Genomic DNA, 13,411 nt, shown 5'->3' with positions numbered 1-13,411 from the left:
CCTTATTTTTCTATTATCATTAATCTTTCTTGTCTCCCTGCTACCCTTACCATCATCATTGTAATTATACAGTTTTATCCATACCTCATTAGAATATTTCTTTTAGGGGGAATTAAAGATCTCCAAATAATTGAATACTACAAACTTGTGACAGAGAGTAGAATTGACCCCCATTTGGTATCAAATTAACCAGGCTTTGACTAAGAATGTGATTATGACATTTTTTTATAATCACAATGTAACCGAGAAAAGTTAAAACTTCAGTTTTGATTATGCACTCGAGAACCATTGAGGCAACTTCTCTAAACAAACCCATGCCCATGAAAACCTGCGTTAAACGCCAGGATAATCCTCAGCCATGAAAAGAATGGCAACTAAGGGTTAACCCTCCCTATATCATTTTGCAACTGTAATGTTGGTCTGATGACCATGGGCCACACTTCATATGGGTAATTGTTTCTTTCTGAGATTTCTGTGGAATGTGTCAACGCGTAATCAATTTATAGTCTCCTTCACCTTATTGATCTGAATCAGAGTACTCATGGCAAAGTTGAATTTGATCTGTCAAGCTTAACTCATGGCCCCACCTCCTAGCAATTGAGCTACCCAATTGGTTCTGACTCCACAAAGGGTCAGCCTCAAAGATATTTGAAAATGATAATGGTATGCATTGCAGTAATCCCATCAAAAAAGTCTCTACCTAGAAAATTTTTATTGCATGAACTTGGGAGAGGCTTGTGATAAAGGAAGGGGAAACAGGACTTAGCAAGTACCTTGTATTTTAATTCTAATTTGGATATTATTTTGGTGAATCTGCATTGTAATATTATTATTATCATCTCAGTTTGAATAAGAGACTGTTGATGGATTATGAAGCAGTCTTAAGTTTTCTGAAAGACTTGTTTCAGGGTAGGTTATTTCTGTACAAACTTTCAAATTACCTTCAAACTCTATTCAAATTATTATAGGCTCATTATTCATGGTCGTTACTACAAAATCAATATTAAAACCAATGATTTTATTGTGTAAGTGAATCTGACTTCACAAAACACATTGTTTCATGCATAGTGCAAAGTAAACCTGGCAAAATAATATCTTTGCATGTATTTCAAGATTGTTTGCATTGTACTCAAGTGATTTTCTACCGGGAGTGGAAGTTATCTTATTGGACCCGTTTTCTGCTTTTTTCACCCTCTGTCTTATGTCATATCAGTCGGAGGCGTTCTTGTAGGTAGATTTTAAATATTCTTCAATTATGATGAAAGAGGACAAACAACTTACGCTGTAACAAAACCTAGGTTGTAATAAAGATACTCTATATGGGAAAGCATAGTGTCTTCTTTCATCATGAAGGATTTCCACCATGTTACGCCTGAAACTATGATTCTTCAATCTGCCAATTTATCTCTTCCCATCTAGGATTTATGTAAAATATGGGACTCTTTTTTTTTCCTACAGACTTAAATGAAATGTAGTGGGTTCCTGCTTTATGAAATTAATCCCTCTATGGAATAATATTGTGAAAATATGTGAACAAGATCACATCTTTTCTTCTAATGACTGGCTACATGGATCTCTTATGTCCTGACCTAAAAATTGGCTGCCCAGTGCAACAGTGTGTGTCAGGCATTTAATAACAGTTTTTGAGTACATGTGGGTTCCTGGATTCTTTTGATTATCTTCATTTAGAAAATAATACAATATGTCCGTGTCTTGTCATAAACTGTTATGTAACGAGTGGTTTTGATAATAAGAAGGATAGCACAAATGGGGAGAAAGTAATGTTGTGGGCACATCAGTGAAATTTTTTGTATGTTAATATTATCATCAAATCTCAATGACAACAATGTTTCATCTCCTGGAGAGAAAATAAATGCTTTTCTCTTGAACCACCTAGGAATGAATCTGTTGCCAAAATGTAAAAATTTCCATTTAGTTCTCAGAGAAGAATCATGATTAAGTCACTAAAAATTAGAAAAAATATTTCCAAATTTAATAGTTGACATTCATGGAATTGCATAATGGCTAAGTATACCTAATGATCGAATAACCTTAAATCCATGACTAGGAGTGCTCTTTTATTTGTCCATGCATGAATTATTCCCTGTGGGTGAATCACTTCGAGTTGATCAAGAGAACTCAGCGCTAGGTATTAATTGTGCTTGGTGTTTCTGGTAGAATTAAATATTATGAAGTTCATAGGCATGGTAGATATAATGGAATTATAGTTGCTGTTTAAATATAATTTTTATCTGAAGTTAATGTAATTTTAAATTCATTATTGGATACTGTTGATAATTGTAGTTGGTTTGGTTGGATGTTAAATTTCCAGGTAACTGTTGTGCATAATTATCTATTGGTAAAATATGCAGTCTTGAATTGTTTCCCCTTATTCCCCTCTCATTAGGATTTGGAATTCTGTCTATATCTGGGTATGTTAAAGAAGCAAAAGCCATCTACCATTTTCAGGCTGACAAAGGTATAAGTGATTGCTTACTGTGTATGATCCTCAGTTTCTTAGGGTAATGCAACTTCTCATAACCCTCTAGAAACCTATAGTATAGTTCCATGAATGAAATAATAAAGTTATTCCTAACATCCCCTTTCTTTGTTTCATTTTCTAATCTGTACGTTTACTCATATATATATATATATATATATATATATATATATATATATATATATATATATATATATATACATTATGTATATATTCCTGTGTGGAAACTTGGAAACTTGACTAATTAAAAAATATAGCATGTCAACTTTGTTTTTAAAAAATAGCACATGTTTTGGTATTTCCAGCATTCAAGTGCTTATTATTGTTGTGTTTTTTACTTTGGAAATAATTTTTATTTTATTTATTTGCTCATTTAAATGTTGGTGTGGGCGTCATACTTGTTATTATTTGCCTTTATTATTTGTTTCATTTTTCTTTGATTATTAAAGGTGGAATCACTGTATGATTATCATATTTTTCCAGAACATTCCCCCAGAGATGGTTTTCGGAAGATGCCACGATGTGTTGATAGGAACATGGCTGTCAAGATTAGTAGGTGCACATTTTATTTTGCTTATTTTTTTTCTTTAAACCTGAGTGTGTTGTGGGGCATGTGATGAGTTGATGTCTGTGAAGAATCAGGAGATGAAGTCAATGTTTTTTCTTCCTGTTATTTTTTTACATTGCAGACTGTAGTAATAGATCCAAAAATTTAGAATATATGCATCCTCTAATTCAGATGACCTTTGAATGTAGTGAGATATATTGGTGATGGTCACCCATTTCAGTGCGTATGAACGAGAAATATCTACTTTTCATATGCGTATATTTTGCTTTTACATCACTACTATGGTTTGTTACAATGCTGGTATAAGTGAATCACATTATCATGTTAGTACTGTCACTGTTGAAATTATGCCCTCTACATCATAAATGGTCAGTTATACTTGATAGAAAATCTCTAGCCAACACCTTCATTCTGTCATTCACACTCAAGTATAGTTTCTGTATATTTTCCTTAAATGGAAATGCAAGTGTGTATGCATGTTTCAAATTTTATTTCTGGGGATAGTAAGTATTGCCAGCATTTTGATTGATAACAATCTTACAGTATTTAAAAATCTATTTCCACTGAGTTGAAAGTTCTATAAAAGTTAAAAATCGATGTTGTGAAAGGTGGAGTGGCACATCTGGAACTAAGCTCCTACAATCTCCACATTGAAGCTTTTCCTCTTAATGCATGCTTTTCACATCAGCAGTGAGAAAAGGTCAAATATTTTTTATTCGGGTCTAAAACTAATTCTTAACTCTCTGTGCTTAAATTACCGATTTTATTTATCTTTGACTTCAGTACTTCACTTTCAGTATTTTATATTGCAAAAATTGTGGCATGGAGCGTTTTCCTAATTAATATTTAAAACTGACTGTTAAGTTTTGTGTCCTCTTTACAGATAAGAAATATGCATGCCTTAAGACCTTGGATTTAAATTTAATAAGATTTTTAATTAAAAAAAATAAATTTTTCTTGAATTTCAAAGAAAATGTCTCTAATTTGTCAAATGAAAAGATAGCTTATCTGGGTTTGTTCTTTTTAATGGGGTTTCATACTCTGGAGGTTTTGAAAAGGCTGAGTGCAGGAAGGAAACATGTTATTTTATCGAAATCAAGAAAACAAGTGATAAATTATAAAATTTAACGACAGGAATGAATAACATGCGATGTCACTGCACTACCTCTCACTGCAAATCACCTACCACCATGCGATACAATTCAAAATTTGACATTTTTTATCTAGGGCTTTGGTGAACCTTGACATGTAAATCAAAACACCTACAAAGCCCTTTTTGAAGAACAAATAGGATGCACCTATGCTGTTTTTGAATTTGATTCTTGGCTAACTGCACCATGATTGTCTTGTATAATATTCACTAACATGAAAACCTAATACATCAATTGGAGCGCAATATTCTTTTTGCATCATTTACCTTTCACTGAATTTTGTAGAACCCTCTCTTGAATTTTTTTCATTAATTATCTGTCAATTAGTTACATATTGATTACCTACAACCTTTCAGACTTGTAATGCCACTCTACCCAAAACTCATACCCCCTAGAGTTAATTAAGATCCCTGAAGTGATTGAGAGAACAGAGGTCTTTTACAGCCCTTAACATAAAAGAGAAGGTGAATGAAAGAAGGGACCATTAGGTTTCAATTTTGCCCCAATAAAGACCCATATCTATCTATCAAATGAGGAGTTTATAGGTGGTTATGAGTGTCCCATAGAGAAAGGTGTGACATACAAGGAAGATGGGAGGTGTGTGGTATCTTATAATTTCTTGTAAAACTTAATGGGCAGTTGAAAATGATAAAAATAAACAACTGTGTTTTTTATGATTCGAGAGACAAAAATTGCTATTCTATCCGCCTTCATAAAATAAATCAGTGATAATAATATGTTTATTGTCTGGTGATTTAAATGTGTATAAGACATGTTAAAAAATAGACATTATACAAAGAAAAGTTATGGAAGGAGAAATTCACCCACATACTAGAAAAATTTACTCTGTAAATAGTCTCAAAGTTTACCCTTAAACCTAGCCAATTTATCACTATTCAAACTTTTGATAAATATCACCCATCATAATATCCCTGCTGCTATCATATTAGTAAGAGAATCAGGTTGCTAAGAGTTGCTGCAACAATCGCATATTCCTCCACTGGATGCGTTGGGTACCCTGGGTTTACAATTGTATTTGTTCTATCTGATTATATCTCTATTAATACTCTTCTATAGTTCTCCTGCTCTGTGCTTAATTATCTTTTATTAAATTTTCTGTTCCGTAGTGTAGATTACTCTCTTGTATAACTCCCATTCATCCCTGCAGTCATTTTGACCTACCTCAGATGTTAATGATTAAAATTTTTTTGTTTATTTCCTTCAAACATCTCTTAAAACCTACTGATTTTTGTAAGAAAATCATTGATGCTTTTTCCTGATATTAAATTATTTATTGGAGTTTGATTGATATGTATGAAATGTATGTCAGAATTTGACAGTAAGATGTTTTACGAGGTCTTAGTCTTCATGATAATTGCATACCAAAGCATTGTAACAAATGAAAAGGATTAACTGGATTGATATTTGTTCTAATTTTATTAATGTTTGGGAACTGGACCTGCCCCAGTTGTGAGAAACTATTATAGTGTAGTGGGATTACTATTTCATTTGGTTTGGCCTTATTTGCCATTGTTTTAGGGCATTTACCGGTGTCCTAGCTGGTTGAAGATTTTACGAGGCAAATTATAGACCTCATCAACAGGAATTTTCAAGAAATGTGAAATAATAGATGTTTTATTCTCCTCAGTAAAAATTAGCTATACTATATAGCTATTCTATTGGAAATCTCTATGAGCAGTAAAGTAGGTTTTGATTTTTTGTATCAATTGATTCCTCCATGACTTTCTGATAATTTGAGAATATAGGGACCAGAGGCTGCTATCCTTTCATCAAGTTTGTACCATTCCTTGTATGATTCCTTAAATAGACTCGGCAGTTGAAATGCACCCTGATTATACCATAAAGTTTTGGTTCACGCATTCAAAAGGCAAATTGTGACTGGAACAATTAGAAGCTTCGCTTTAACCATTGGCTAAAATTTTCCTGTAAAAAGTCAACCTCCCAGAAGTCAGAAACGTATTCATTCATATTATTGAACATGAAAATAATGACATAACTTTATACATAACCTCACATCGCTGAGAAAGTGGCCTATAAAACGTTAAAATGTTTTATCTTTTTTGAGTGTTATACATTTGTACTTGCAAGTGAGTAAAACTTTCCCTCTTCAGTGAAATCCAAAAAGGTGGGAAAGCAAAACTGGCAGGTATTTGCAATTTTTGCTGTTTCCAGTTCTCTAATTCTGTTGAGTAGTATTTTCAAAAACCCCCTTTTATATAACTATGCATTTTCTAGGTAAGGTTTAAAATTTCTGCATGATCAGATGGAATATTCAAGAAATCCTTAATTTCCACGAAACAGCATGAAGCAATAAATCAAAATTTAATAATTAAAGCAATATATGCATCACTTATTTGAAAATTCTGTAATATTATGCTATTTTTTATGAGAATCAATTTCCCCAATTCATATTCCACAGCACTCTAATTAAAAAATCTTGATTTGCTTGACTTCCTGCTGTGCCCCTAGTCCAATCTTTTGAACTAATATCTTCTCTGTATTTTTAATAACTTATCTTTTTGAAAACATTCTTAAGAATGATTCCTATGCTTGACATGTATAAAACCCTTACGAAAATACAATTTTTTCAGGCATAGGAATGTAGCGTTCAATAATCTTAAAATTTATGCGTTTAATTTTGCAATTTCAGTGATGAAATATTTATCAGTGTCATTTGATCCACTAGAATTTTGCAGCTTATCTTCAGAATTGGTAGTAATGAAGCTTCACACATCCCATTCTACAGTTTTATTGTCCTTTATATGAACCTATGAATAAAAAAATGGAGTTATACATAATCAGTTGAAGTAATTTAATCATTTAAGTAAGTAAATTGCTCATTGCTTAATAATGACCTAACATAGGTATTTCAAATTTAAAGAGGAAACAAACTATTGTTTTGCAATTTAAAGAAATGAATTATTGTCATGTTTTTTAGGTTACTGTAGTTGCATCCAAACTCTCATGCAATCACGTGAGCTAATTGCCCCTTTGCAAGATTTAAAAAGAATCAGTATTATCAATGAATTGTTGCCTATAATGTGTAATTAAGAAAGCAATAAGGCATATTTTATCTTGAGCTTACTTGAAATATATTAATGACAATCCCTTATCAAGAAGCTTAGCCAAAACTAATGGTAAAATGTTTCAATGTGCCACTTCATGACTGGAATTTAGTTCTCTTGGACCAAAAAAATTAAATATTTGGCGGGAAATGTAGAGTAAATTCAATTAGTTTATGCTTGTGCTTGTGCTTATTAGAATCAGGTGTAAAGAAGAGTAAAGGAATTACATGGCCCCTGTGTTAGATTTAGGGAAAGCCAGCTGAGATAGGCTAATTGAAATTTTTTTTTCATTTTAGATGTTGAAAAACTGTGGCTAAATGTTGTGCATTATGCCAGGTAGTTATGGTGATTTTTTTTCATTGTTTATCCATAGAAGTGACTTGGCTGAGCTTGAAATGTATGACCACCCACCAAAATAGATATAGCTTTATTAAAATTTTCATTACTTATCTTTTTGCTTTGCACTTTCTCTAGGCGCTTCTTTTGAAGAAACTGTGGAACCTCGCTTAACGAGCATCTTGCATAGCAAGTACTTTGCATAATGAGCAAAAATATTGTACTCATAAATGATTTGCTGAACAAGTAACTTTTTACATAACGAGTGATGAGAAGAGGGGAAGTTCCGGAATGATTGTGCGCCTGCTACTTCAGTTGGCATTTAGCACTCATTTTGCTAACATCTTAGGATTGCTAGTGATCACATTTTTTTCCCAACTTGGGTTCAGATGTATAATTTGTGATTTTTTTGTGCTAAATAAAATAATATTCTGTGCATAGTTTTGAAAATGCCCCCAAAGAAAAAGGCTCAAGAAGACAGCCTTAAGAGAATAAACATGGCCGTAGAAATATTTAGTGAAATCATTAAAAATATAAAATTAGGTAACATAGGATAGGGTCAGATAGCGAAATTTCTTTTTCTACCCTCATCAGAGTATTAGGTGTTGATCTGGCTTGCTTATAAAATAGGTCTACATCAGCAATATATTTTCAACAATGTTCAAAGATTGCTTCTCATGTAATAAATAAACCAAAAATAAATGATAAACAAAAAACATTTCCTATGCAATACTATTCGAGAATTTAAGGGAAAAACCATCATCCACTGCATTGTGGGGAAGCAAGCTCCAACTCAGATGCGTCAGAGAAGTTAATCAGTGACTTCAAGAAGCTCATAGATTCTGAGGGTTACCTGGAACAACAGGTTTTTCATTGTGATGGGACTGGTCTCTTCTGCAAAAATATTCTGAAATGAGCCTATATAACAGATGACAACAGAAGAGAATGCATTACCCTGCAAACAAGCCAATGAATGGCTGCCTCATGTTGCTATTTTCTGCCAATGCAAGCTGCAATTCGAAAATTAAACTCCTGTTTGCTAACCATTCAGAAACTCCATGAACCTTCAATGAAGTGTGAAGTCCAGAAGAGCATGTTGAATGTAATGTGGAGGTTATGGTAGTAGTTCCATCATACCTTGTGTATAAAGCATCGTCCTAATAAGGTAGTGGTTATGCATGCTAGAAATTTATTTAATGATAACGATGAGTAGCATTTTCAAAAAATTTTGAAGCATCAGCAAAAACAAATCCCAGTCTCCAGACAACTTTCTAGGGAAAAAAATAAGGAATGTTTCATGAATAAGAAACTAATTATTTCAATCCCTTTTGGTTTCACAAATTGAGTTTGCATCACTGGTTGGTTCATTCGGCAATAGAACGGAAGACTAATATTATCCGTGATCCTAAACAATACATATTACAAGTATTACAAGTGTTTACAAGTATTATTTTCTTTGAGTGAACCTTGTATATAATTTGTTTTCTTTGGCATGAATGCATTATCATGTTTTACATTAATTTATAGGGGAAGAATTGTTTCACTGAACAAGTGTTTCGTAGGGGGATTGGGATGGTGCAGTGGCCAGCATACTGGCTTCTCACCCTGAGGGCCTGGGTTGGAATCCAGGCGGCGGTAGATATTTTTCTGTAGTATCCCGATCCTTCTTAAGGTGCTTTGTGAAGGGCACTTTAAGTAAGTATGCTGTCCGTCGGATGGACCGTTAAGCTACAGATCCCTTGGCACCTGTTGTTAAGAGTAGGCTAATGCCAATGCCGGGTTCTCTCCACCCCTCATCCTTTCCTGTCCATCCCTAATGGCGCAAATGACCTCAGCTGTTGTTCGCCTCCCCTAAAACTACTACTGCTACGAGTGTTTCGTTTTACAAGGAAAATTGCAGAATGAATAATGCTCATTGTATGAGGTTCCACTGTACATATATCCAAATACTGAATACATATATCATAAAAACTTGTCTTACTCTAAATTGATTTATTTTGAAGTGAAACTCTTCATGCCCATACCTTATTCAGGTCAAGTGCAGCCTGCTAAAACCAAATTTATTGAATTGGAGCATACTACTTACTGCAGCCATGTTAGGTTATCAATGCCATTACTACATTTGAAGTAAAAAAGTTGTGTTATATTATTGAATTTTTTGCTGTTTACTATTTTGTGTTTGAAGCTGTCATTACAATAGTAGATATTAGGCCAAAATCTATTACATTTGATCAAGTTATAAAAAAATAATTTTAAGTGGTGGCTAACTTGCTGGTGAATCTGATTAGCTGTTAGCTTTAGGTCTTCTTCAATGAGATTTTTTAGCAATTATATGAAATTGGTTGCCTCTGGCATTGAATCAGTCGGTCAGTTAAGGTAAAGTTATATTGCTGTCTATTACCTTTCATGAATGATTAAGTTATAGTTGAATTCTGTAATTAATTCTGATTTGAATTATTTAGTTTGATTCTGGTTTCTTGTTTGTTTGATGTTCTTACGGTATGTTAAATATTATTATCTATACAACTGTTTAATTAGTTCTAGTGTTTCAGATTTTATTCCCAGTTTAGTTGGAAATTTTCAGTAAGGGGCTCTAATTATATCCATCATACATGCTAAAATTTTCATCATAAATATTTCAACAGTGAACAGTTTATCGGTAAATAAAAAGTAATTGATGTTTCACAGTTGCCAGCTAATCTGATTTCTGGATTAAATGTCACATTAAATCAGTGATTCGTCATTTTGTTATGTTTTTTAGAGAGTTAATTTTAGTATGATATGAATTTAGACCCTAAACCTAATTACTGCTACTAAAATAGTAGATGATTAGCCCTAGTCATGCCTCGGAAAGTTTTGTTTAAATTTAACACTAAGTACAGAAATTGAATAAAAAACATAATGATAGAAGTGATATTTGTGCACATGTGCATGATGAAAAAAGGAGAAATTAAGGAAATATATCAGCATGAATTACTTTGTGAGCGTCTCTTATGTATTCTAGTCATCTTTCCCTGCACGGATTCAGGAGCTCTTGTTGTTATTGTTATTTTTGATAAGGTCACGGTAATGTACCGCGGCTTAGAATATCTTTCAAATTTTATTCTACTTCAAAACTTTTTACATTTATTTACATAGATATAATGTGCATGCAAATCAAACTTCTGGAAAATCTTTCTAGATTCAGAGTTAGAATTGAAGATTCATGATGAATTTTTTCTTAGGGATGTTTAATCATAAGTTCTTGATTTTCTCCTGGATATTTTCCATTTTCATGTATGGTATGCATCATAGTGTCTGCCTATTAATTTTTTCAAGTTAAAGATAAAACTATGTAAATTTGGGTTAACTAGTGTTCTTGGCTTCAGGCTGCCCCACTACACCCCTGCGCAGCCTCAATGTCAGCAGAAATAGTGATGGTGGTGGAGGTGCTCGTTCAGTGGATGATTCAGTGGACGAATTTGGAATGGTTGGTGAGGGGGACCATGAAATGGTGAGTTGAACATTGGCGAAGCGGCTTTCGAGTGGAAGTGTGAGAGTGGAGACAACTGGTTGCACCACAATGCGTGAGATAAAGAGACAAAAAAGGGACGTGGGTCAGAACTCTTCACTCCTCTCCTCTTATCTCTCTCATTCCTCCGCATCAATCTTACATCCACTCTGTTACTGCAGTATGTTACTTGCACCACCATATAACTGTATATTCCCAGCAAACACAAAATTCAGCTTTGCCTGTGCACAGTGGTTGTGCATCTTCCATGATTATTCAACGAAGTGTTTTTGTCTTATCAGGTTTTATTTATTGAATGAAACTTATTTTCGTAGCTTCTTGTACTATGTTTTCATGATTATATGTTCTAATGAGAGGGTGATATAAATTACCTATTTATTAATAACCTATGAAACTTAAAAACTTTGAATGCTCAGTAATATGCACTCTCAAATGTGGTGGTCATCATGGCATGACTAAAGTTGAATGCCTTCTCTTGATATATGTGTGAATGCTGATAGAGTGTATGAAAATTATCTCTACTATAGCCAATCTCTTTTGTGATTTTCAAGCATGTTTACATGTATCTAGTATCCTTGACTGGAGTGCTTAATTGTGTTACTATTCAATAAGATGGTAATTGTGAAGTTACCCCTGATTTTAGTGTGGAAATGACAAAAAGCTCTTTCAGATAATAAACTATATGTGGATATAAGTTAAAAACTATATTTTGGTCGTATTGTATTCAAATTAAACTTTTTAAAATGTACTTTTTATTTCTATCATTTGAAAAATTGATGCACTTTCCTTTATTCATGTTATGACTTATTTGAAGTGAAAGATTGATTTGAATATTATTATCACATTCTTTCAACTCTTTAACAACATTTAAAGCCATAGTATGTGTATATATTTTTTTTCCAAAAGTTAATTAAACTTGTTTTATTTTTGCCTGTATTAATATCATGAACAAAATCAGGTGCTTATGTACTCCAAAGTTTTTTTGTCATATGATATCTACTATAAAACTAAGCACATTCCATGGATCAAGTATCTTCACATTTCTGTTTGTAGAAAACTAACTGTATAATAACTGTTATTACTCATGTTTTTGTTGGCCTCTGAGCATCTCATATGGGCATATTAATAGCTGTTTTTGCTCTTGAGAATGAGGATTGTTCCTTTAAAAATATTATGACCAGTTGTTGGACTCAGCAATGTTCTAATTATTTATTTAGCATGCTGTGACTGTGTTTAGCAAATAATATTTCAAATTGTCTGAGTAATAAGACAAGACTCTGAAACGCATGTTAGGTTTCCAATGTTATTGTGATAATCGTAAATTTTAATCTTTAACAAGGGTATTTAATCACTCTTTTTTAATGAATTAATCTTCTGGATTATCCTATGAAGCACATTAGATGGCAAAAAGGAAACCTGAGGCTAACAAAACTGTAGGTAACCTGTAGTATGTTGATGAGTGAAATTGAATATGTAAAAACATAAAATTTGTTTCTCATGTATATTACCATTGATATTGTGTATCCGTTTATGTCCATAGCTTAGTTAATTAGTATGCCTCATTTGAGAGCTGAAGTTTGTAACCTATTTGAAATTTTTTGTGCCTTCAAAGATGTGAACCTATTTATATGCAAATATTTCTCAGTGGTTTGCTAAAAAAATGGTGACCACGAAAGGGGTTTGAAAAGGCCATTATAAATATTTTGTTTGCCTAGGATAATATATATGTATTTATATCATTGTCTGCTTTTGTACTTGTAAATAGCTGTCTGAATTATACATTGTAAGTGGATGTTTTATTGGAAGCATTTTATAATTTTGAAAGAAGTATTTCAAGTATTTATTTTATAAGGGTGCTTGTTCAGTAACTTGAACTCTCTTGAAGAGAATGAAATAACTTAATGGTTAAGATAGTCTTCTTGCTGTAGGAATTATCTATAGAACCAAAATGGCATCACTATAATTTTTTTAAACATTGATTGCAGGGGATATGGTAATGATGTGCAGTGCAATTGCCAGATTATTTGATATGAATACCAATTGAGAAGATGTTATTAGATTCTTAGATACAATAAAATGTGGTCACATATAAATATTGACTGGCTACTTGCAGTAATCATGCCAAATTTTGAGAATGAAGTTCAGCAGTGTTTTTCAAGTTTGTAGGATTTTTATTAATTGTTTGACCATTGTTGATTACAAGGAATTAATCAATCACATATACACATCAATGGTCTAATGTATGTACATCACTTCAAT

The 13,411-nt window shown here is 32.7% G+C and overlaps 1 protein-coding gene across 14 annotated transcripts in view; it reads left to right on the top strand.

The window, feature by feature from the left end:
- The window catches only part of LOC139692712 (phosphatidylinositol 4-phosphate 5-kinase type-1 alpha-like), a 109,272-nt gene that overhangs the window by 87,600 nt on the left and 8,261 nt on the right, over window positions 1–13,411 (top strand). For 9 of the 14 annotated variants that reach the window (XM_071590964.1, XM_071591031.1, XM_071590974.1 and 6 more), the window contains 3 exons: window positions 2,408–2,479; window positions 2,984–3,052; window positions 11,010–11,134. In XM_071590964.1, the coding sequence (XP_071447065.1) occupies window positions 2,408–2,479; window positions 2,984–3,052; window positions 11,010–11,134 (266 nt within the window). Of the gene's footprint in view, window positions 1–2,407; window positions 2,480–2,983; window positions 3,057–11,009; window positions 11,135–13,411 lie in introns of all 14 variants that reach the window. The other 5 variants (XR_011701778.1, XR_011701779.1, XM_071590980.1 and 2 more) reach the window with 5 other exon arrangements.

The sequence above is a fragment of the Hetaerina americana genome, unplaced genomic scaffold (genome assembly GCF_022747635.1).
Source record: "Hetaerina americana unplaced genomic scaffold, ioHetAmer1.1.p SCAF_1, whole genome shotgun sequence".
Classification (NCBI taxonomy): domain Eukaryota; kingdom Metazoa; phylum Arthropoda; class Insecta; order Odonata; family Calopterygidae; genus Hetaerina; species Hetaerina americana.
Note: the sequence above shows the minus strand (reverse complement) of the source record. Positions and strands in the feature narration are given on the sequence as shown.